Source organism: Ahaetulla prasina, chromosome 6 (genome assembly GCF_028640845.1).
Source record: "Ahaetulla prasina isolate Xishuangbanna chromosome 6, ASM2864084v1, whole genome shotgun sequence".
Taxonomy (NCBI): Eukaryota; Metazoa; Chordata; class Lepidosauria; order Squamata; family Colubridae; genus Ahaetulla; species Ahaetulla prasina.
The window spans coordinates 20,865,705-20,891,710 of NC_080544.1; the positions used below are offsets into that span (position 1 = coordinate 20,865,705).

At 42.8% G+C, this 26,006-nt stretch overlaps 1 protein-coding gene across 2 annotated transcripts; it reads left to right on the top strand.

The window, feature by feature from the left end:
- Nucleotides 1–105: 105 nt before the first annotated feature.
- On the top strand, nucleotides 106–25,767 carry SUPV3L1 (Suv3 like RNA helicase). Of its 2 annotated transcripts, XM_058188768.1 has the most exons (15): nucleotides 106–433; nucleotides 3,249–3,326; nucleotides 4,135–4,242; nucleotides 4,797–4,911; nucleotides 8,359–8,527; nucleotides 10,388–10,499; nucleotides 11,525–11,602; nucleotides 12,449–12,540; nucleotides 14,859–15,039; nucleotides 16,920–17,013; nucleotides 17,781–18,000; nucleotides 19,522–19,602; nucleotides 22,027–22,203; nucleotides 23,748–23,896; nucleotides 25,278–25,767. In XM_058188768.1, the coding sequence occupies exons 1-15, from the start codon at nucleotides 124–126 to the stop codon at nucleotides 25,729–25,731; spliced, it is 2,418 nt and encodes an 805-aa protein (XP_058044751.1). In that variant the 5' UTR covers nucleotides 106–123; the 3' UTR covers nucleotides 25,732–25,767. The 2 variants fall into 2 exon arrangements, with proteins under 2 accessions (XP_058044751.1, XP_058044752.1); XM_058188769.1 differs by lacking the exons at nucleotides 106–433; nucleotides 3,249–3,326; nucleotides 4,135–4,242; nucleotides 4,797–4,911 and having other exon boundaries at nucleotides 8,377–8,516.
- Nucleotides 25,768–26,006: the final 239 nt, after the last annotated feature.

The following is a 26,006-nucleotide window of genomic DNA, read 5'->3' on the forward strand; positions in this document are numbered from 1 at the left end:
CGCTTATGTTTTTTTTTTCTTCTTCTCCCCTCTCCTACCCCCACCCATTCAGGCGTTTTCCAGAGACAGCCCGGGATCCCCCAGTCGCTTAGCAAATGACGCGATAGCCGCGCGCGGCCTCGCATGCGGCGTCCGAAGGGCTTGCCTGCTTCGATGTCCGTGACCGGCTGCGCGCGGTTGCTTTCCCGGCTCCCTTCGGGCCAGTTCCGCGGCGGATGCCCTCTGGCTCTCCGGAGTCTGGGAGGCGGCCTGAACCGGGCTTCTTCTCTCCCTGCCACGGCGAGAATCGCCTTCTTCGCTTCCTCCAATGGCGACGAGGACTCGGGCGTCAAAAGCCCCGACACGTCCTTGTTCGTCCCTCTGCAGGTGTCCCCGCAAACCTTCGCCCCGGAGGTCGATGTGGGAGCCGAGCTGACCAGCCCGCTGAATAAGAGTAAGCCGGAGGAGGAGGAGGAGGAAGAAGAAGAGGCCGGGCCCGTTTTCCCGCGTTTTTCCTTTTGGCTGAGGCGGTGTCTCCAAGGGTTACCGGGCAGTTCGTGACCGCATAATCAGGAGGCGCCACACCAGTCATGGGTGCTGACCGTGGATCGACCGTAACAGGCACAGAATTGCAAGGGACCTTGGAGGTCATCTAGTCCAGGGGTCTCCAACCTTAGTAACTTTAAGACTTGTGGACTTCAACTCCCAGAATCCCTCAGCCAGCGAAACTGGCTGAGGGATTCTGGGAGTTGAAGTCCACAAGTCTTAAAGTTTCCAAGGTTGGAAACCTCTGATCTAGTCCAGGGGTGAAATCCAGCAGGTTCTGATAGGTTCTGGAGAACCGGTAGCAGAAATTTTGAGCAGTTCGGAGAACTGGTAAATACCACCTCTGACTGGCCCCGGAGTGGGGTGAGAATGGTGGATTTTGCAATATCCTTCCCCCAGGAGTAGGGTGAGAATGGTGGATTTTGTAGTATCTTTCCCCTAAGAGTGGGGTGAGAATGGAGATTTTGCAATATCCTTCCCCTAGGAGTGGGGAGGGAATGATGGATTTTGCAATATCCTTCCCCCAGGAGAGTGGGGTGGGAATGGAGATTTTGCAATATCCTTCCCCCAGGAGAGTGGGGTGGGAATGGAGATTTTGCAATGTCCTTCCCCTAGGAGTAGGGTGAGAGTGGTGGATTTTACAGTATCCCCCTAGGAGTGGGGAGGGAACGGTGGATTTTGCAGTATCCTTCCTCTAAGAGTGGGAAGGGAATGGAGATTTTGCAGTATCATTCCCCCAGGAGAGTGGGGAGGGAATGGAGATTTTGCAATGTCCTTCCCCTAGGAGTGGAGAAGGAATGGTGGATTTTGCAGTATTCTTCCCATAAGAGTGGGGTGGGAATGGAGATTTTGCAGTATCCTTCCCTTAAGAGTGGGGTGGGAATGGAGATTTTGCAGTATCCTTCCCCTAAGGGTGGGGTGGGAATGGAAATTTTGCAGTATCCTTCCCCCATGAGTGGGGAGGGAATGCAGATTTTGCAGTATCCTTCCCCTGCCACTCCCACCATGCCCACAGAACCGGTAGTAAAAAAATTTGGATTTCACCACTGATCTAGTCCAACCCCCTGCTCACCGTCCTTGAGCTTGGCTCGCTTTGGAGACCTGCTTGGGATGGGCTGGTGCGGGTGGCAGGGCTTCAGGGGAGGGGGGGAAAAAAGACTAATCTGAGGGGGGGGAAAACCCGGAGCTTACCCGAGCAGTGACAAAACTAGAAAGCAAGGTTGTTAAGTGAGAACAACTTGAATATTAGGCTGGTCTTCCTTAAAGGAGGACGTGTTTAGTGCTTTGGATCCAAAAAGTTAAAAAAGACGTTTCAGAACAAATATACCATGGCTCATGTTGTGTGTGCCAGAGATTCTCCCTTTGCATCTTTTTCTGAGTTTACAGTACTGGCCAAACTTTGTGGAAACCTTTTGGGGAAAAGTGTATTTTCTAAAACTAGCTACTAATAACACCACTTTTTTGGGGGAGTAGTACCATAAGATTATATATCGGTGGAAAGATAATTTAATCAAGAACGCAATGCAGTAACCTTTATGAAGGATTTGCTATTAGAATAGCAGTTACAGGATAAAGAAGAAAAGTGAAACAGGTAGAAAAGACAAGATGTACAAAAATTATCACCATGTCAGTTAATATTTAGTTGGGTAATCTTTAGCATGAATTACAGCCTTAAAACGTCTTCCCGTGGAGGGAACCAAGTCTTTTAGTTCTGCAACTGTTATAATGTGAAACCAAGATTGAATGATTGCTTCTGTTAACTGGGTTTGATTGCTGGATCGCTTCTGACTTAAAAGTTTCTTTAGATTTTCAATTGGGTGAGGGTCTGGGCTATTCCCAGGCTGTTCCAGCAGTGGAATATGATTATCTTGAAACTCCCCCTCCCCCCCCCAAAAAAAAGTGCTGCCTCAAAAATATACATCAAACCTCAAAAATACACTTTTCCCAAAAAGTTTCCACAATTTTGGCCGCTATTGTATATCCTAACCATGAGATTGTTAGGAAAAGAGGTGCTTGCAGCAGAATGTGATAGGGCGGGTTATAAGGCATGCTTTCCATCATTTGTTCAATTCAAACATTTATTTTCCTGGGAAAATGAAGCTCTTTTGAGAGACCAGAAAGGACAGAGCTCCGTTAAAAAGATGCTGATGGGTTTGATGTACATGGCTTTGTCTTTCCCAAGCACCCTTTTTTTGCTTTGGATCCAAAATGTTGCATATTTCCATTAAGTTTCAATAAAGATTTCTAACTCTAAATATGGATTTGTAATGAGAGAATTTGCATATTATAGTTTAATCATGAAAGAGTTTAGTCACTCCTACCATTTCTTAGTAAAAGTCATATAACACGATGCAGTATATTTATTATAACATGGAAGAATACTTTGCTTTGTTCTGTTTGGAACAATCCAAACATTTGCCTGGTTTCTCTAGTATTTTGATTTAAATCACATCCCATTGTCCTTGGTGTCCAATAACAGAAACTTACTTGCTAGATTCTGTCTGTAATTTCTTGTAAGAGGAACTTACAAGAGGAGGCAGCAGAAATGACAAATTTCTTTGAGGACTGAATTCACCTAGTGTGAACTGAGTCAGGTTTTTTTTGTGCAACAGCTGCTTTCTTCCAAAGCTTTCTAAATGACATCAGAATTATTGAGGAAAAGGCTTCCCATCTGTTGTTTGTGGATTCAGTAAGCGTTGTGTTGTCTATATTTTGACTTCTAGGTGAAGTATTGAAGACATTAAATAAATTTTGCAAGAGGAGAGAAGTTCAGAAACTGGCAGCAGAAAATGGACTGGATGGTATGTAATTCTTGGGGATGAATGAATGTTACTGGATATTTCTTTCAGTTGTTAGAAAAACCACATGTTTAGATTTGATCTCTTTTTGAATATTAAATTCTAAGCTGGGGCAAGCACTGTTTTCTTCAACTGGGGCCTATTCTTACTGTCATTCGTCCTCTTTGAGAACAAAGAGAGTCATTTATGTCGCTGAAATGGAGCAGATGATGTTTTGACCTGTTCGCTGTTTGGCTCTTATTTACAAATTGGTTTCATGGAAGGTATATATTACCCTTTTTGAGCCACGGTGGCGCAGTGGTTAGAGTGCAGTACTGCAGGCTACTTCTGCTGACTGCCCGGCTGACTGCAATTTGGCAGTTCAAATCTCACCAGGCTCAAGGTTGACTCAGCCTTCCATCCTTCCGAGGTGGGTAAAATGAGGACCCAGATTGTTGGGGGCAATATGCTGACTCTGTAAACCGCTTAAGCACTGTGGAGCAGTATATAAGTCTTAAGTTCTATTGCTATTGCTTTTAAGCAGATCCTTCTTTTAAAGCTGGTCTTTTGTGACCAGCATTCCAATACATTTGAATATTGCTTATAATACAAATGTACGTTTACGTTGTCAGGTTTCTGATATGATTTGAAATGTCTTGAAGAGAACGCTAGTAACTAACTCCATTTGATTAGTCCTGTTAAAAACAATTACATAATTAAGTTTCATTGACACGTGTTTTAAAATATTCTCACTAAGATTTGATTCAGATTTTAGGAATTTTAAATGTTACATGCAGTGCTGAACTTAAGATTTGTTTGTTTTTCTTTATAGCTCGTCTTTTTCATCAAGTATTTATAAGTTTTAGGAAGTACATTATAGAATCTAGTTTTCTGAATCCTGATCTTCACATTATTCTCAATGATATATGCTGTGGTGCAGGTAAGTGGATAATAGAACCTTCTGCAACTTTTTGCTCTTCAGATATATTTTATGGTCTCTGATCATTTCCCCTTTATCATGGCCAAATTTATCAGTTCACTTAGTGTTGGAGATGACTGATATTGCGAGGTCAAAACATTTCATAAGCATCGTCTTTAAAAAAAAGTCTCTTATTTATATAATTGAATAGTAAATATTATTAGATACACAGCTGTTCATGAATGAATGAATCAAACTTATCATTGGCCAATGATAAATACAATTTTATAGCAGAAATTATAGCGTTAGAAGAAAAACTAAAAGCCAGAGAAGGCTGATTAAACTTAACTTAAACCCTAATGTTTATCTTCTGTTGTTTGTTTTGTTATGTTTAATTTGGAGTAGTCATATTTTTTGATAGTCTTGTGGAGATACTTTCCAGTTGATTTTTAGAGGTGTGAAAAATTGTATACAGACAGAAATTGTGTAGCAAACTACAAATACCCTAAATATGTCATTTGAAGGTGGCGTACTTGTGATTTTTTAAATGCATGTTTTTCCCTTTTGTCCCTCAGGTCACGTTGACGATCTGTTTCCATTTTTCTTGCAACACTCTAAGCAGATCTTCCCTATGCTGGAGTGTATGGATGATCTACGTAAAATCAGTGATTTAAGATTGCCTCCAAACTGGTTAGATTTTTAAATTGCCTATAACTACTGTGTAATCATTATCATTTATATTTGTACTGAAACATATCAGTGTGTTAATGTTACTGGAGTTATAAGCTGATTTGTACCTATTTGAAATGTTGGCTGTTGAGATTACGTAGCTTTATATTAAACATTTATATATTTTGACATTTCAATAATATGACTTCTCTAATATGACAGCTGACTTTAGAGTAAATTCTGTTCAGTTAACTTAGGTGTGCTTGAAATGAATGAGTAGGATTTCAGTCCATGTCTGGATGTACATGTTGCACTTAACCTGACATGGTTGGCCTTGTCATGAGTGGGTTTCAAATTTTTTTAGCAAGGGGTTCTCTGCCCAGTTGCTGGGTGGGCGTGGCCATGGTGGGCATGGCCTACTCGGCCTCCTGCACCATGTCGGCGGGTGTGTGTGTTTTTGCCCTCCCTGGGTTCTGGAGGCTTTCCTCAAGCCTCCAGGAGAGCGAAAATGGCCTCCCCAGGTTCCGGAGGCCCTCTGGAGGCTGGAAACAGCCTTCCCGAACTTCTGGTAGGCCCGTTTTTCACCCTCCCTGAGCCTCTGCCCACGCCCTGCGCTTACCTGCATCCAAAACAGGCTGCTTGGGGACTCCTGGCAGGGGTGGGGTGGGCAGAGCCAGCCTGGAATGGGATTTTGGGATTCTCTGAACTGCACAGAATCTTAGCTAGAGGTTCTCCCGAACCCCCAGCAGCCCACCCCTGGCCTTATGGCTTAGTATATTGTGTATGGCCTATGACTATTCATCAACATACTGTTACTTGGTGCAATATGCAAATTAATTTATATCTGATGCATACTCTGTTCAGAGTCTCATTTGAAATAATTAAATGCATACAATATATGTTCGGCTGTCTCAGCTTTAGTTAAAGTTTAGAGACTTGGACATTTGGACAAGTAAAACTGGCTTCTAGGCACTTTCTTTTACTCTAGCACTTGGGCTTAGTTTTGGTGCAGAAATGCCTTGGTTCAACTTCCTATACTGTTAAAACAGAAATACTCCTAAATAAGAGTACACAATTTGTTTACCACTTTTGTACTCAGTTTATTTGGTAAATTTTGACGGAAGATATTTTTCACTTAAAATATTTCCAATAGATCAAACAACAGAAAAACATAATGCCCTAGCAATCAGTGGCAATAATGAAATTTAATCAAGTTCAGGTTCTAAATAATGATGGTTTACAATCACATTTTTTTTTCTAAAATGTACTGAAAATAAAGCACTTAGAATACAGGCAGTCCTTGATTTATGACCACAATTGAGCCTAACATTTCTTTGCTAAGGAAGACAACTGATAAATGACTTTTGCCCCATTTCATGTTCTTTCTTGCCAGAACTGTTAAGTGAATCATTGCAGTTATTAAATTAGTAACATGATTGTTAAGTGCATCTGGGTTCCCCATTGGCTTGCTTGCTTATTGATTGATTGATTGATTTTATATTGCCACCTATTTACCCACTTGCTTGTTGGAAGGTCGCAAAAAGATGATCACATTTTTTATTTATTTATTTATTTATTATTTAAATTTGTATACCGCCCTTCTCCCGAAGGACTCAGGGCGGTTCACAGCCAAGTAAAAATACATAATACACTATAAATACAATTAAAATACTATTAAAAAACTTATTAAATTGGCCAGAATTAAAATTTAGAAATAAAACCCATTAAAAACCCATAAACTTAAAAAACTAACCCAGTCCAGCGCAGATGAATAAGTGAGTTTTAAGCTCGCGGCGAAAGGTTCGGAGGTCCGGAAGTTGACGGAGTCCTGGGGGGCGGGAGCCCCCACATGACCCTGGGACACTGCAACTGTCATTAATACATGAATTTTGATCCTGGGGCTGGGGCTGGGGGAAGCTGCAATGGTCATAGTGTGAAAAAAAAGTCATATGTCCCATTTTTCAGTGCCATTGTAACTTTGAACAGTCAACAACAATGAATGGTTGTGAGGATTACCTGCATCCAAAGTTGTCTTCATTAAAAAAAATACATAGTATTTGAGAAATCCTGTGAAACTTACAGTAGAATAAAATTCTCCTTTTTTGAGGGCAGAGCATGTACTTAGGAAAGAAATTCAGGAGACATGATAGCAGCGTTGTGACATCACCAGAAAAGAGATATTCGCGATGGAATTTTAACCTTCAGTTTCAAAACAGAAACATAAATTTATTAAACCTTACAAAATCTTAGTGTCATCTTCCCTGAGTCTTTGCGCCTCCTAGGCTCGGGTCGACGCTTGGGCTCAGCACCCCGGACAGCACCCCGGAGTTCGGGGGAGCTGCTTGAATTTTAAAAGAGATTCGAGTGTCAGGGTTCCACCCCATACGACAAAGGACTCCGAGGCTTGAGATTCCTCAAAGTTCCATTTTATTAGAGATGTCATATTGGCACATCTGGGAAAACCCGAATCTGAAAGTTTCCAGGTTTTCCCCACCCAAGTGAAAGTTCAAGCCCCTGCCCCACACCCACATGTCCATCACATGGTCCAAACCAAGCACCATCCCAACTGGAGATGCCTCCAGCCGTCCAGGTGCAGGGCAAGATGTCCTTGACTCTCTGAGAAAGGAATGTTATTATGACTATCACCCATACTCCATACAATCCCCCCTCCCAGTTTCCCACAGTAGAAAACGTGGCACGCCTGAAAGCCCAACGTAAAAGATGGCTTCCAGGCCTGACACTTGGTTTTCTAGTATAAACAGTGAAAAATGGCCTTGTCAAATGTTACCACTGTGGTGTTGCATTTTGGCTCTCAAGTCTGGTATACTCCAGAGCAACAAAAAAGGATCTGGGGAGGGCTGTGCGTTGTCCATCCTGGTGTAAGAAAAGACACAAAAGTGGTATTGAGGAAGAGAACAGCCTTGTTTTCTCCTTTCTTTCTCTTTATTCCAATTTCCACACCCCATTTCCCCCAAGGGTGACTACTGTATTTTTTGGAGTATAAGACGCACCTTAGTTTTTGGGGAGGTTTCCTTGGTTGTGAGCTGTGTGCCTTGCTTTTTTTTTTTTGCTTTTTTTCCTGCCTTAGAAAAAACTTTTTTCTGCCTCTGAAAGCCTCCAAAGCAGAGCTTTAGAAAAAAAGCCTCTGAAGCTCTGTTTGGGAGCTTCTTTTCTGAAGCTCCTTTTGGGGCTTTTTTTCTGAAGCTCCCTTTCTGACACTTTTTTCAGCCTCTGAAACCTCTGTTTGAGAAGCTGGACGGGGCTACATTCGGAGTATAAGACGCACCCAGATTTTCACCCACTTTTTTTGGGGGGGGGGGGAAATGTGCGTCTTATATGCCGAAAAATACCGTAATCCAACTTGCTATTAAAAATCATCCTCCAAGTGTTACAGAGCTACACATTTAACGATTAAGTATGAATTCCTATGACTTGATTTATTTTTACCTTTCTATTCATGTGTTCTAGGTATCCGGAAGCCAGGGCCGTTGAAAGGAAGATTGTGTTTCACGCTGGCCCTACAAATAGCGGGAAAACCTATCATGCAATCCAGAGATATTTAAAAGCAGAATCCGGAGTGTATTGTGGCCCTTTAAAGCTCTTGGCTCACGAAATCTTCCAAAAGAGTAATGATGCTGTCAGTATGTCACTGAATTTCTGTCTGCTATTGCCTTTGTTGCAGTCATGCTGTTAACATGGGACGTTGTTGATGGTTAAAAAAATGCATGTTGTCAGTTTCTTATCTGGAGTCCAAAAACAGCCTATAAAGTGGAGTGAAAAAAACATAGTTTATAGCAGGGGTGTCCAAACTTGGTCCCTTTAAGACTTGTGGACTTCAACTCCCAGAGTCCCTCAGCCAGCAAAGCTGGCTGAGGAACTCTGGGAGTTGAAGTCCACAAGTCTTAAAGGGACCAAGTTTGGACACCCCTGGTTTATAGGGATAGTGGGTGGGTTTTAAGGAGAGCCACGGTGGCACAGTGGTTAGAGTGCAGTACTGCAGGCTATTTCTGCTGATCACCGGCTATAGCAGTTTGGCAGATCAAGTCTCACCAGGTTCAAGCTTGACTCAGCCTTCCTTCCTTCCTTCTGAGGTCGGTAAAATGAGGACCCAGATTGTTGGGGGCAAGAGGCTGACTCTGTAAAACCGCTTAGAGAGGGCTGTAAAGCTCTATGAAGCGGTATATAAGTCTAAGTGCTATTGTTATTGCAGTACTTTTCAAGGGGATTCCTAATTTGGAGTCTGCTAAAGATAGCCCTCCAAAATTAGTGGATTTCAACTAATTGCATTGACCGTTAGAAAGCTTTCGCCACTGGAGTGGGGAAGATGCAATTGTCAGTGGTCTTCACTCTTTTCTATAATTTGCTAATCCTCTCAGACATCCGCTCTGGGAGAATCCAAATCTTTCTGGACCATGTTTTCAGAGAAAAAAGAAATTTCTTCCACTGCATTCTAATAATAGAAGTCTTCCCGGTGCAGGTTACGTGAATCCATTATGTCACGAGGCCACAGGTAGACCTTAGTTAAGAATCACTCTTGTAGCAACCATTCACAGTTACAGTGAATGTACTTATGAATGGATCTTAAAATTACAGCCATCCCAGGACCCATTCCGTCACATGAACCCAGTCGGGGTGCTTGGCAACTGGTTCGCACTTAGGACGTTGCCGCATCCTGAGGTCATTTGCGACCTTTTCTACTGCCTTGTCATAATATATATATGTGTGTGTGTGTGTGTGTGTGTGTGTGTGTGTGTGTGTGTAGGTCTTTGGTTATTCGGGTTTTCTCCCGTGTAAAATTGGAAGTGTCTTGGCGACGTTTCGACGAAGTCTCATTCGTCATCTTCAGGCTTCAGCAAGCCTGAAGATGACGAATGAGACTTTGTCGAAACCTCGCCAAGACACTTCCAATTTTACGCGGAGAAACCCGAATAACCAAAGACCTATATACAAACACCCGTGAAAACCTCAGAATATATATATTCTAAATATATATATATTTACATTATAGATATATATATATATATATATATATATATATATAAATATAAATATATATATATATATAAAATATGTATATGTATATATCAATGGAAAAGCAGGCAAGGAAGGTTGTAAGTCACTCTGGTAAGTTGCCCTCCTCAACACCTTTGGCCTCACTGCACTCATCCCTCAGCAACCATCCACACACCTTCCCCATCCGGTAGTAGCCACTTACACAGGCCATGGGCCTGCTTGCAAGCCTCCTGGGATTTGCATGGAGGCCCTTGCTTAATGATAGCAGTGCTGTTGTCCCTAAGCAAACCACTAGTTGGATGTCACACTTCACAGCTGCATCACGTAGTGATGAATTTTTCAATCCCGGTTATCGTTGTGAAGAGAGGATTATCTGTGGTTTTGTTATCGCTTTCAAGTGCTTTGTTGGACTGCATTGCTTACGTCTTCAGTGTTGTATCCTTGAGGGAAATGTTTATTCTGCTTTGTTTTTCCAATGTTACAGAATGTACCATGTGACCTGGTTACGGGAGAAGAACGAGTCTGTATCGATCCTGAAGGGAGAGCAGCTGCCCATGTGGCTTGCACTATTGAGATGTGCAGCGTTAATACACCTTGTATGTATGCTTTTTTAAAAAAAACATATTTACTGTATTTTTTGCTGTATAAGACGCTCCGGACTATAAGATGCATCTACCTTTTTTGGGGAGGAAAACAAGCTATACGCTAGTGCCTGGATATGGGAAATAATATGAAATTTTACCAGTTTGGAACTGGTTTTTTCTTTGCATAGATTGCATAGATTAGTATTGTAATCAGAATCTGTAAGTTATTCAGCACACAATCTGTTAGATGTAAAGCTTTTTCCCCTTCTCTTTATTTTCCTTCAGGTAACATTTTAATTAAGTTAGTAAAATGCTTTTTAAATTTCAGTTAATTGTTGATTCTAGACAGAAATTTTACAACAAAAGGATTCGAAGAAAATAAGACACATAAAGCACTCACAATAACTCTGCCTCTGCCTCCCAGCCAATTTGCCTTGCAGCAAACAGCCTGCTTTAGTTTTGTTTTCAGCACAGCCTGATTAGCACAAGAAAAAACAAAATCTGCCTCCCAGCAAATTGCCTGCTTGCAGGAGGCCCGCGCGGCAATAGGCAATGGCAATTTCTTCAGCCTGAAACAGCTGAGGGTCGGGAGGCCAATCCAACCGACAATCAACTGCTTGTGCTAATCAGGCTGTGCTGAAGCTGAAATGGGCTGTTTGCAGTTTATTGTTTGCTGCAAGGAGGTAAATTGCTGGGAGGCAGAGCCCAAAGTGTGGGGTCCGGCAGGTGGGCGGGGCTACATTCGATGTATAAGAGGCACCCAAATTTTCACCCTCTTTTAAAAAGGGGGGGGGGAGAGTGCGTCTTCTACTCTGAAAAATATGGTAGTTTTGAAGTGCTTGTAATGTTTGTATACAAAATTGGCCAGAAGAGAAAACACAAAATAGTTTGTTTGTTTTTTTAAATGAAGAGATGCCCATTTCAAATACTTCATTATGGAAATGCCTCTTATTCCTGTAGTGAAAGTTTGTGAATGTTAGTAAACTTTTAAATTTGATAGATAAATAAATGACTCTTATTGCATGCTGTTCTTTAAGATGACGTGGCTGTAATTGATGAAATTCAGATGATTAAAGATCCTTCTAGAGGCTGGGCCTGGACACGAGCACTCTTGGGTATGTCTTTGGAGAGTTTATTATTACCAAATGGTGTTGCCTTAATCCATATTGTATGTAATTTGCAGCATAGTGTTCTATAGCAGGGGTCTCCAACCTTGGGAACTTGAAGACTTGCTGAGGAGTTCTGGGAGTTGGAATCCACAAGTCTTCAAGTTGCCAAGGTTGGAGACACTTGTTCTAGAGCAATCTTCCCAAGTCTCAAGTTATCCAGATTTGTTCAGAGTACATTGGCCAACACTTTCAGTGATGAAAAAAATCTCACAAATTTGGATACCTTAGATATTCTAAAAAAATTGTCAGGTTCCGAAACTCAAGAAGAACACGTAAGAGTTACTTCTGAGTATCTATGAAGATTCTCAGTCATCCACTTCATGGTTGTTCCAAAGATGTGCTTTTTCAAGAGGCAAATGGACTTTCTGGTTTTTCGCTTCTCATCCAAGAAGCTTCTTCAGCTCAGAAAGTCCAGTTGCCTCTTGAAAAAGCATCTTGGGGGATTACTTCTGAGTAGTTTCTTTATTGTTGTTTGCTTATCGACAGAATCTGGCCAGATTAAAGCAATTAACCTGCATAACTATAGATATACCCTGAACTGCTAGGGAGGGACCATCTTATCTCTACCTAGCAGACAATCCAAGCTCCCCTGACTTTTTGCCCCCTGGAGAAATAAAGCTCTTCCTCCTGGGACTATATTCCACCACAGAATGGCTGGCTGGGGAATTTTAAGAGTTGGAATCCATTTTAATGCCTTAAAATTGCTGAGGTTAAGAAACGCTACTATAGACAAAGTATTTTGTCCCATGAAAAATAATTCTGTAATGCTTGCAACATCATTATTTTGTTCAGGACTCTGTGCAAAAGAAATCCATGTTTGTGGTGAAGAGGCTGCTATTAACTTAGTGACGGAGCTCATGTATACTACAGGGGAAGAGGTTGAGGTAGGTGCTCTGCTTCGCTCTGTGTATGTCCAGGATAAGAAAGGAGGCCCAGTGGGTGGAGCTGCAGGGAAATTGAGGGGTTGTGTGTGTGTATGTGTGTCATTCTTTTTCCTAGAGTTTGGGAGGTCATTTTAAGTGTTTTTCCGTCTTCCCCTTTTTTCTAAAATATATCTTCTATCGTAGGGCTTATACTATGGTTTTCATGTGTTTCCCACTCAAAGTAATGGTAATTATATTTCTGCTTTTGAGTAATTATGGACAGAGCAGAGTCTTACGGTTGTAAAAAAAAGTGGCTCCACTTTGGAACCTCATACAGTCCAATTTAGTGTGCAGACTTCTTCCAGTTGCTTTTCCTTAAGAGATAAAATAAATGAAGTATATGAAAAGTCATCCCCTCCACCAACTGTTTGTATCCTTCAAGCTAAATTGCTCAGTGATATTTACCGTAGATGCAAATTATACGGTGTTTTTAGACCAAAGGTGTCAAACCTGATCGTGTCATGTGACGTATCGTGACTTTTTTTTTTGCCATTGCGGAGTCAGGGTGGGCGTGGCCTGCGCATGATGCATCCGGGCCACGGGCCACCAGTTTGACAACCTGTTTTGAGCCACGGTGGCACAATGGTTAGGGTGCAGTACTGCAGGCTACATCTGCTGACTGCCAGCTGCCTACAATTTGGCCGTTCAAATCTCACCAGGCTCAAGGTTGACTCAGCCTTCCATCCTTCCAAGGTAAAATGAGGACCCAGATTGTTGGGGGCAAGAGACTGACTCTGTAAACCGCTTAGAGAGGGCTGTAAAGCGGTATATAAGTCTTAAGTGCTATTGCTGTTTTAGACTCTTATTTTATTTTCTGTATATTGACCGCTATTGAGAAACATCTAGAAATGTAATTTAATTTATAGGTTTTTGAGGTTTACCTCACTCTAAAAAATTCTGAATTCTGAAATTCACTTAGAAGTGAATTGTTATCAAAGTAGCAGTTTTTATTAATGACTGAAGCAGAGAATAATTTCTAGTGAATATTTCCTCCCCCCCTCCCCGATAAGTGCTGTCTCCTTCCCTATCCAGCCACTAAGACCATGATGGTGAACCTATGGCACGCGTGCCGGAAGCGTCATGTAGAGCCATCTCTCCAGGCACCCGAGCTGTCGCCCATTGTTCTGGGTTCTGGTGTCTCGGCCAGCTGGTCTTTGCAGGAGCACCGGAAACTGGAAGAGCAGCCACCCACCGCGCATGTGCACGCTGGGAAGATGATCTTCCAGTTTCAAGCATGTGCATGCGCACCAGCCAGCTGGTCTTTGCGCGTGCATGCGCGTCAGAAACTGGAAGACAAGGTTGTTGGTGTGCATGCACGTGCTGGAAACTGGAAGATTATCTTCCTGGCACGCTATGCGCATCGGGCAACTGCTTTTCCAGTTTCCAGCATGCACGCTTGTGCACTCCCGTTTCGGCAATCGGTGCCGAAAAGGTTCGCCAATACTGCACTAAGAAAAACCATCCACCAATTGTTCTGTCTCTATTTGTTTCCCAGTGTTGAGTCTGCACCCCCCCCGAGCTGGGCCTGCTGCCAGAAAGTGACTTGGACAGTGAGGGGGAAGGGCCGTCAGGACTTAGCTCGGGAGCACCGGCTTGCCTGGCTCAGCTCCAGGAGCCAGAAGCAGGCCAGGTGGAAGAGATAACGAGGCCTCCGTCCCCTGACTCTTCCCCCCTCCCCAGGCCACGCCTGCAGACCCAGCTGACGGCAATCAGGCTTGGTTGGACCCTAGGTTTCAAAGGCAGGAGAGGAGGGAACAACAGAAGCAAGGGTGGGGCAGGCCTAGGAAGTACTGAATCATGGAGCCACACCCCACAGGATATAAAAGGCAGCCAGAGCTTCTGTGTCTCTTTGGAACAGGCAAATCCACTGATTAAGAGCTGAAGTTTGTTTCTAGGTGACTCACCACCGTCGTGGAAGTTAATGGAGACTCTTGGCAGACGCTGGCTATTCTGCTGCCAGAGCTGATAGTGACAGCTAATTAAGCCATCATTCAGATGGCGGCGAGGGAGGACAGAACACCCATGTTTGTTTTCTCTGATGTCAACAAGCTCCATTTGTTACGAAGGTGCTGCTAGATGGCCTGCTTAGGATGAGGAGCTACTCCAGAGTCCTTCACTCTTAGTAATTGGTCTTACAGCCTGTGATCAAGATCAAGCTTGAGGGCCTTTTAGGGTCAGAGGTTGTCGCCCATTCAGAACCCCTTGACTGTAACCAGTGTCTTTTTGTTCAGTATTATTGTATTCTAGTTATGGCTGTAAATAATATTGTATCTTTATAGGTGAAAAGGTACAAAAGGCTTACTCCCATCAAGATTCTGAGTCAGGCTCTTGAATCTCTGGATAACCTTCGCCCTGGAGACTGCATTGTTTGTTTCAATAAGAATGACATTTATTCAGTGAGTCGGCAAATTGAATTCCGGGGCTTGGAATGTGCAGTCATATATGGAAGTCTTCCACCTGGTACATATTCTAAATATTTTGGGTGAATGATATGTGGGAAATACTTCTCACTGTAATTGTTATTGAAAAGTAGAATTAGTAGGGTTGGCATTTGTTTACTGTTCAGTATTTCTACATCTGATAGTTCAGGTGTATTCTTTGTTTCTTTCTCTTTGGAATTTTGTAGTCTTTACATCCACTATTAGTTTCATTTATTGGTTTTTGAATTAACTGCCCCTTATTTAGGCAGCAGCTACTTGAAGATAAAAGGGGATAAAAAGATAAAAGGGGACGGGGTGACTCATCGGCTAAGACGCTGAACTTGTCGATCGAAAGGTTGGCAGTTCAGCGGTTAAAATCCCTAGTGAGCTCCCGTTCCTTGTCCCAGCTTCTTCCAACCTAGCAGTTCGAAAGCATGTAAAAACTGCCAAGTAGAAAAATAGGGACCACCTTTGGTGGGAAGGTAACAGCGTTCCGTGCGCCTTTGGCGTTTAGTCATGCTGGCCACATGACCACGGAGACGTCTTCGGACAGCGCTGGCTCTTCGGCTTTGAAACGGAGATGAGCACCGCCCCCTAGAGTCAGGAACGACTAGCACATATTTACCTTTACTTGAAAATAATATATGCAGCTCAGTGTATTCCTTCTATTTTAGTTCCTTCTTTAAAAAAAGATTTCTATTATTGTGTATGAATTATATTTTCTGAATGGATTGACATAATTTTCTCTCATGGAGATTTGTGTAGATAAGCAGAATGACTCCTTGTAAGATGTAAGAGAGAAACACCAGGGATAAACCATTCTAAAAAATCTTTACTTCATGCTACTCTAAAACCATAATAGAATTAGAAAATATCCCCAGAAGGCATTTAGTTCAAGTTCCTATCAGTGTAAACATTTTTCTATTATATATTGGCATGTGCAGTGGTGAAATCCAAATTGTTTACTTACTGGTTCTGTGGGCGTGGCTTGGTGGGCGTGGCAGGGGAAGGATACAGCAAAATGGGCCGTGGTGGCTCAGGCTGTAAGATAGCCTGTTATTAAAACACAGCTGCCTGCAATTACTGCAGGTTCTAGTCCCACAGGCCCAAGGTTGACTCAGCCTTCCATCCTTTATAAGGTAGGTAAAATGAGGACCCAGATTGTTGGGGGGGCAATAAGTTGACTTTGTAAATATACAAATAGAATGAGACTATTGCCTTACACACTGTAAGCCGCCCTGAGTCTTCGGAGAAGGGCGGGATATAAATGTAATTTAAAAAAAAAAAAAAATCTCCATTCCCACCCCACTGGGATTAGCCAGAGGTGGTATTTGCCAGTTCTCCAAACTACTCAAAATTTCCTCTACCGATTCTCCAGAACCTGTTAGAACCTGCTGAATTTTACCCATGGGCATGTGGCAAATTTCCTCTGTTTAAAAAGTTCTTAGAAAATGACTTTCTTTCCTCAGCTGTCTCTTCCACAGACAAACAGACCAGCTTCTCTTATATTGCAATATTTTTCTTAATTTGAGGTCAACTTACAGAGATATTACTGGTATGAACTGGCAGTGCTTTGTGGCTTGTTGCATAGCCACTATAAATTCAATAATTTGAGAACATTTAGTTATTTAGAAACGTATAATGCATAACTGTGTGTATGATTGTATGTGGGCAACACCACTCCAGACAGATTCTATCTCTGTGCAAATGCAGAAGGTGTGATTCTGGGGCGTACTTTATAGTCGCATAGCACAGCTGGCCCTAATGCAGTTTTGGATGCTGCGTTTTATCCACCATCTAATTAAAACATCAGCTTCAGAAGGGTATTTTTAAACAGTAAACATTATAAATCTTAAGTAAAAGTGAGTATTCAGATCCTTTTTGCATTCGGGCCTCCATCTGTTGTTCTGATTGTTTCAGGAACGAAACTTACCCAGGCAAAGAAGTTCAATGATCCGGATGATCCGTGTAAAATCATGGTTGCCACAGATGCAATTGGGATGGGTCTCAATTTGTAAGTACATTAGATAAATTAAAAATGATCTCTTAGTGAACCCAAAGTATTGATAGAACCAGAAAGAGTTTGGTAGTTGTAAGGCTCCTTGTTGTGGTCCGTCAGCAGCCTACGGAGCTGGTAATGGAGTCGGACAGTGATGAGGCTGAGGTGAAGCCAGGGCCATCGGGAAGTGAGGTGCGGACTCCAGAGCCTCCAGAGACTGATAGTAGTGAGGCAGAGGAACAGGAGGAGCCTGTTCCTTATGCACGCATGAGAAGAGCTGCCAGAAGGCAAGAGCAGCTTAAGCAGAGAGGACAACTCGGGAGTAGGGCCAAGAGATGATTGGCCCCTCCCATAAGGCTTAAAACAGACCAGCACCAGTGTTTCAGCTTTGCCGGAAAACAACGTTGTAGCTGCGTCCTCTGCTTTGTAAATATCTTTGTTTTTGTGACTTCTGGACATTTACTGGGAAGGGCCTTTGGCAGTTTGCCTAATTGGACTAAGGTTTGTGAGATAACTGAAGAATTTGTGTTTGGGTGAGATAGTAATCGTATTGTAATGTCCTTATGTGGGTGGGCTTCCTTTACATTGCAGATGACCCTCTGGAGGCTTCAGTATTGGGCAGAGCTCTGTTACCTCCTCACCGTCCCCTAACAACTTTTCACAGTTTACATTTTTAGTTGGTAGTTATGTTCGCTTGGCTAGGATCACATTTGGAGAATCACATTGTTGTAATGCAAATATATTAATTTGTGTGACTTCGGTGTTCATTATCTTTATTTTAGGAGCATAAAAAGGATCATTTTCAACTCCCTAATAAAACCACAAATCAACGAAAAAGGAGAAAAGGAAATGAATAAAATTACCACTTCTCAGGCACTACAAATTTCAGGCCGAGCTGGCCGATTCAGTTCTGTGTTTAAAGAAGGGGAAGTTACTACGATGTATGCAGATGACCTCACTCTGCTAAAGAAGATTTTGAGTGAGCCCGTGGATCCTATAGAGGTATATTAATCAACAAACTGAGCTTGTTAGATTCATTCTTGGATAGTAAGCCTGCTCTGAATGTACAACACAGTATAGGTCCGTGAGGATGAACCTATGTCATGTGTGCCAGAGATGGCACGCAGCACCTTCTCGGCACGCAAGCCGTCACCCCAGTTCAGCTCTGCCACGCATGTGCGCGTGCCTCCTGCTGGCCAGCTGGTCATTGGCATGCTGCAGAAACAGGAACTGAGCACCTGTTTCCTGAACAATATACAAGAACCTGATTGGACATTTGCAGATAACCAGGGGATTTCTGGGGTGGGGAGAGGGAACTTTCCTTTGTGCCATTTGCACAGGAAAGCCTCAGATTCGGCTTGCGCTACTTGTGTAACCCATTTAAACTTCAGTAAAGTATACTGTTGGCAAAACAAATGGCCAGGAGTCTTTCTTTGTTAGAGGACTTGAGTGGGACGGTTGACGGGTAGCTCTTTAAAACTCTGTCATAACTTTGAATGATTATTAAATAACCAGCTGTAAATAAAGGGTTGCCCGTAAGCACTAACTAGATATTCTCCTGCTGTGCTATAATTCCCTTGGGATGGTGGGTTGAATAGACTCAGGGAACTATTTGGGAATTGGAACGCAATACTTGTAGATGAAGCGGGAAAACTTCCATCAACAGAACATGTTGAGAATGAGGACATTTTCCTTTGTGGAAATTATGACTGCTTTTTATCTAGAGGTGCGCAGAGTATTTGAAAGGGGCATCCCTGAAGAGTTCTTCTTCAGGTCTTTAAAGCAGCCCTATAATTTGTAATCCTTACAAGCAGTGGTGGGTTTCAAAAATTTTGGAATTTCCACCTATCTACCGCCACCCTCCCTTCGCCGGTCGCCCCCGTTTTCCCTCCTTTAGCGGGCCTAGCCCTAGCCCCGCCTCCTCCCTCACCACTGCCTCTGTTTGGGCTGCTTACCTTCCACAGCAGCTGGTCCATAGTCCGGAAGGCAAGCTGACCAGAGTTTTTGGTGGCCCTCAGCCAACCGTCGCTGCTGGAAAGCAGCTGGCAAAGAAGCCTCTTTGAGAGCCACTTTGTGGCTGTGGTGGCTGGCCGCAGGCCATCAAAAAGTACTGGAGGTCACGGAAAAAGCTGCTGCCGTCGCTGTCATGTTCTTTGTGCATGCGCATCCCATTGGACTTGCAAGGCAATGGGTTGCGCATGCGCAAAGAACATGGCGGTGACGAACATGGTGGGCGGGGCAAGCGAAGAGCGGCCATTGCTACCGGTTCGGCGACCTTGGCCAAATTTCCCGCCAACGGTTCGCACGAACCGGTGCAAACCGGCTGAATACCAGCTCTGCTTACAAGGCTGCAGAGTTGCAGGAGTTTTGGCCGAAAATGGCAAGATGGCGGCCACACTGATATGATAGAAGCTCTGCCTGGTTTTATATGTGTGTTGCAGTTGCCATTTTAATGCAACAAATGCTAAAAACTTCGTAAATTGTGGGAAAATGATGCCCCTTTTCTTTCTTTTCCTCCTCCAGGCTGCTGGCTTGCACCCCACAGCTGAGCAGATTGAGATGTTTGCTTATCACCTCCCAGGAGCCACTCTGTCAAATCTCATTGTAAGAATGGAAAAGCCTCTTAGCTGTACCTTTATAGCAGGCAGCTGTTCGAATGCTGCTTTACATAAGCTGGGACGTGCTAGGTGTTTTAGGCTCACTTCATTTTAGATCCATGCAATCTTCCCAAAATGGGACTATATTTATGTTGGTTTTTGCAGCTGATAGCAAAGCTTAAAGTTGTGACTGCAACTTTCCCTTTTGGACTCCTGAGAGCTGCAGGAGGAAAAGTGGAACTTCCTTTTGTATAACTCATTCTTCATTCACGGGACTGTGTTACACAACCAAAAGCCAGCAGCACAGATCCAGTGCCAATTAGAACTCGTGACCTGTGGATGTATGTCAAGAATGGTTGATCCTTAGGCCGTACACAATCCTGCCACCTTGTGCATATTGCCTCCAGAACTCTCCTAAATCACTTTTTCTTGCAATTTGTTTTTCTAAATTACATTAGATTTTGATAGGCTGTGTTTGTCCTGAATTTATTTTTTATATAGAACGACCTTTTTTTTTCTTCTTCTTCTTACTGTAGTCAGAATTACATTTTTCTCAGAGGCTTAACACCAGGGGTGAAATGCTCCCGGACCGGATCACTTGATCCAGTAGCGATGGCGGCAAGTGGTTCGGAGAACCGGTAGCAAAAATCCCTGCCTTCCCCCCATGCCCAGCGGAGTCGCGCAATCATCAGAGAGTTTTTTTTTTTTACTTTTAAAAGCATTTTTTCTTCCGCCGAAAAAATGCTTTTAAAAGTAAAAGAAAAAAGTCTCTGATGATTGCGTGGCTCAGCTGGGATCGTCAGCCTTTTAAAAGCATTTTTTCTACAACCTCTTCAGCCGAAGAGGTTGTAAAAAATGCTTTTAAAAGCCTCTGACGATCAGACAACTCAGCTGGGATCGTCAGAGCCTTTTAAAAGCATTTTTTTTATAACCTACAAAAAATGCTTTTAAAAGTAAAAAAAAAATTGGCCATGCCCACCCAGTCACATTACCCACCACCACCAAGCCACGCCCACAGAACTGGTAGTAACATTTTACATTTCACCACTGCTTAACACCTCTAATTTTAAGTGATGGTTTTGTTTTATCTTGGAATGGAACACCCATTGGGTCTTCATTGCATCTGTTGGACCTTCATTCACTTTTCTTTCCAAACTGCCTGGATATCTAAACCAAATAGGGCTTTCCACATTCAGAAGCCCCTAACGCTGGCAAAGTTTAATGACTTTCCCACCACCCATGGGAAATTACGGTGGTTTCCATTTGAACCAAGGGTTGCCCCTGTAGTGAGGCAATTCCTGATACATTAACCCATGCTTTGCCACATTGCTCTCATGAGAAAGATGCCTGGTTGGATTTCCAGGCCCTCTGAATCCATTTTATTTGAGCTTGTTAACTATCTGTAGGAAATGTGATAATTATTAGAGTCTGCTGTAGTTTTACTCATGGTCTCGCAGTACCGCTTTCTGTTTTGGGGAGATGGGTTTCGGGCTGGGTTGCTGTTTATTGACCAGATCTATAAAGGTCAGTGTAATATAATATCTATTCCGCTTGTCCACATGTATCAAACGGCCTATGCTGGATCACTGCTTTCCTGGTCCCTTGTCAATAGATTCTTCCTTCCTTTTCAGCAATAAACGTCTATTAAGTTTAGCCTGCCCAAAGTAGCTAACTACATGGCATCTTTGCATTCTAGCTCTGGAATTATACACATTCTACAGATCTCATCTTTTCATCCACCATAAAATACATTTTTTTAATGGGGAGAAAACTTGTGGAGGAAAGAAAACACTAAAAAGTCTACAGCAGGGGTATCAAATTCGATTTCATTGAGGACTGCTTCAAGGTTGTGTTTGATCTCGGGGGGGTGGGGGTGGGGTGGCCAACTCGACGTCACTCGTGTAGGGTGACTGTGGTGGCCCAAGTGCCCTTGCCAGCGAAAACGGGCTTTTGAGCTCTGTTTTCTGCTGCAATGGTATCCTGCAATCCTCTGCCAGCAAAAACAGAGCTGGCAGCCCTCCCGAGCTCCATTTTCACTGGCAGAGGCATCACCGGCTGGTCCTTTGCTGTTTTCAGGTCAGCCCTGCGGGCCAGTAAGCACCTCGCAGCTGGATGCAGTCCCTGGGCCTTGAGCTTGACACCCCTGGTGTTTGGGAAGTACCAGATTATAAGACACTGAGTAAGAGAACCAAGTTTCTTTTATGTACACTGAGTGTATGCACAAAACAAATTCCTTGTGTGTCCAATCACACCTGGCCAATGAAAAATTCTATTCTATTCTATTCTATTCCATACCATTCCATTCCATTCCATTCTGATAATTTTGTGAGGAGGTAGGAGGAGAGTGTTTCAGGTTTACTGGTCTATGAATCTTCGAAAGCTTTTTACAGAGCTGGGATTTTGCCTAATTAAATGTTTTTTTTTCAAACAGGATATTTTTGTGAGCCTCTCTCAAGTTGATGGACTCTACTTTGTTTGCAATATCGATAACTTCAAATTTTTAGCCAAAATGATTCAACACATTCCACTCCATTTGAGAGCAAGATACGTGTTTTGCACGGCTCCCATTAATCAAAAGGAGCCTTTTGTGTGTACCTCACTCTTAAAGGTAACTTGTACTTGTGTTTTATAATATTTTTAGTTTTTCAGCATATTTCCCTGGAGGAGCCTATCTAAGCTCCCAGTATGCCCGAAGAGTAGATGTGCCTGTATTATATGTATGTTTGCGCTTTGTTGTAGTGGATCAAGTTATCCCTGGCAATAACCTCTCTACATAACCGTTTGGTAGAGCAAGGAGATTTCCTAGTCTTATTTACCAGTTTAAATAAGTCTTTTCAAAATGTACTTTTTTTTTTGCTTCAGTTTCCTAAACAGCAACTGCAAAATTTCTTTTGTCAGGGACAACTTTTCTAGATTTCATTAGAACCTTAGAAACGGACAGAGTAATGAACAGTATCTCTGATTTTATATTTATAGCTTTGATTGTTTAATTGAGAATAGAACGCAACCCAGTATAATTTGCTGATTCTCATATTCGCCTGTGTGTGAGATCAAATGCTGTTTTTGCACTAATGGGGGAAAGACATTACTGGACGATCATATGACCCAGCTTAGTTTCTCAGAAATTGACTGTTGGCTAAGACCATCCCACTGCATCAGCTGAAAGGCCAGCTATAACTGCTAATGAGGATTAGCAGATTAGATATCTGATTTGATCTCTCAACTGACATTTTGAGCAAAGTTTCTGTTCCACGAAGCATAAGAAATTGTTAGAAGCTTTCTAGAAAAGGAAGTTGGACGGTTGTTCCCTGTTTGGGAACGTTCACCATTTTCTTTTTCTTCCAATGTCTAAAGCAGGGATCTCCAACCTTGGCAACTTTATGACTCGTGGACTTCAACTCCCAGAATTCCTCAGCCAGCAAAGCTGCCAAGGTTGGAGACCCCTGGTCTAAAATACTAAGAGAAAGAAAATACTTTGCTGATCCTTTGAAAAACTGTAAACTGTTTTGCCTGTTACTTGAACTTAAGTGCTAAACTTGGCAAAAAAAATTAATGTTATTATAAATTATGGGAATTGCTTTCCTTGCTTGCGCATGGTTGTTGCAGAGTGGCGATGGGAGGGCATTTGCCGTTGTGGAAATATTGTTTGCCTAATGGCATAGGGCCGGGATACTTACGGGACCGTCTGCTGCTACCGAATACCTCTCACCTACCCGTGCGCTCTCACAGAGAGGGACTCCTCAGGGTGCCGTCGGCCAGACAGTGCCGGCTGGCGACACCCAGGGGAAGGGCCTTCTCTGTGGGGGCTCCCACCCTCTGGAACGAGCTTCCCCCAGGACTTCGCCAACTTTCCGACCTCCGAGCCTTTCGCCGCGAGCTTAAGACACATCTATTTATTTGCGCAGGACTGGACTAGATTTTAAATTCAAATTGGTTTTAATGGGGATTTTATTATTTTTATTATTATTTTTATTTTAATTATTTTAATTATTCGACCAATTATAATAAGTTTTTTAATGGATGTTTTATTTGTATTTATATGTATGTTTTTATCTGGTTGTGAACCGCCCTGAGTCCCTAGGGAGATAGGGCGGTATAAAAATATGAAAAATAAATAAATAAATAAATAAATTGTCTCTTTTTGTGTTCCAGTTTGCACGGCAGTTCAGCAGGAACGAACCTGTGATGTTTGATTGGCTCTGCCGGCATATTAACTGGCCCCTGGTCCCGCCCAAGAACATAAAGGATCTTGTCCACCTTGAAGCCGTTCATGATGTTCTTGATCTCTATCTCTGGCTGAGGTATTGGAAAGGAAGAGTGGTTGCCCCTCCCCCTCTTCTTAAGGGGCCAGCTCAAGAAATCCTCTTCTGTTGGGAGAATCTGCCCCAATGATATAATTTTCCTGTGATAATATATAATTTTACAATGCTGCGGGGAACTGTTTATGTGAACATCCATCTTTGCCAAAATGTCTGTGTCTCCCTCCCTCCAGTTCCTGTTCTCCAGGAACAACCCCTGCTGGACTCTTGAAGAAAATAGGCATTTTGCTCAGATTTATCCCATTTTTTATGCTAATCTATATAGCAGTCCCCGTTTAGCAACCACACTGGAACTGGCAACTTGTTCTTTAAGTAAAGTAGCCAATAAGTGAAACTGTGACTAGTTACGGTCTTGCTTCAGCTTTCCTTTGCTTTACAGACTTGCAAAGGCTGCAGATGCAAGGAGTGGTCATAAAATTACTTTTTCTTCACCGTTGTAATTGCAAACGGTCGCTGAATGAGTCAGCCGCTAAATGATACCTGTACAATATTTAAATCACCAAGCCTTTTTTATTTATTTAATTGTCAAACAAAGCCTTGCATGTCACAACCTTGTTGTTGTAGACTTTTGAGAGGACAAATACAGTTGCTTGCTTGCATTAATGAGCTACGGATTTGCCACACATTTTTGTAACCTTGGAAGTGATGCCCCCTAATAAAGGATTTGTAAATCCAGGGGTGAAATGCTCCCGGTTTGGACCGGATTGCCCAATCTGGTAGCGATGGCGGGTAGTTCAGAGAACTGGTAGCAAAAATCCCTCCCCCCCCCCCGCCCATGCCCAGCTGAGCCACGCAATCATCAGAGGTTTTTTTGTTTTTTTTAACTTTTAAAAGCATTTTTTCTTCGGCTGAAAAAAGGCTTTTAAAAGTAAAAAAAAAAGCATCTGATGATCACACAGCTCAGCTGGGATCGCCAGAGCCTTTTAAAAACATTTTTTCTACAACCTCTTCGGCTGAAGAGGTTGTAGAAAAAATGCTTTTAAAAGGCTCCTCTGGCGATCCCAGCTGAGTTACCTGATCGTCAGAGGCTTTTTTTTCTTTTAAAGGCAAAAAAAATGCTTTTAAAAGAAAAGAAAAGCCTCTGACGATCAGGCAACTCAGCTGGGATCGTCAGAGCCTTTTAAAAGCATTTTTTTACAACCTCTTCAGCCCAAGAGGTAAAAAAAATGCTTTTAAAAGTAAAAAAAAAGTTGGCCACGCCCACCCAGTCACATTCCCCACCACCACCACCAAGCCACGCCCACAGAATCGGTAGTAACAAATTTTTACATTTCACCATTGTGTAGACCCATAGAGAAATGATTTGATTTTCCAAGAATTCCCATTCTCAGTGTGTTGTTGTTGTTTTGTTTTTTTAATGCAGTTACCGGTTTATGGACATGTTCCCAGATGCTGGTCACGTGAGGACGATTCAGAAGAAACTGGATGACATCATACAGATCGGAGTGTTGAATATTACGAGACTGATCCAAGCTTCCCAAGTCACTTCCGAGGCCATGGGTATTCCCGTTGAGAGCCTCAGAACGGATGAGAGGCTCCCGCATGCAGAAGTGACAGAATTTTCCACAAACAAAGAGATGGCCCCCAGCCCCCGCAGAGCAAGAGGACCTAAAGCCAGGAGCTTACAGTCTGCGGACGCGCAGCTGGGCACCCTGGGCCCGATGAAGGCTCCTCTGACTGAAAGACTAATACAACAGGGGCTCCTCAGCAAGGAAATGCTGAAACAGTTGGAGAAGGAATGGCTCGCTCAACAGGATACTCATCCTGAAGTTAATGAAAACAGGAGCTCAACCAAACACAAAGAAAAAAAGAAATGAAGCGATGCCTCTGCTTAAATAAAAAAAAAAGTAGTTTCTTAAATATTTGTGATTTGATCTTACACGGATTTTTTTAAAAAAAATCTCACTACGAACAGGGGGAGATCCGTGACTTTTTTTCATCCTCAATGCAGCTTGACAGAAGCCAACAAAACTGCAAGGGATTTTCGTCTGAAATTGAAATGAGAGATCAGCGAGCAGGGCTATAGGAAGGCTAAAAGGAGAAGTTAGGAGGTCTCAAACCACTGAGGGATTGCAATGAGGGCATAATACAG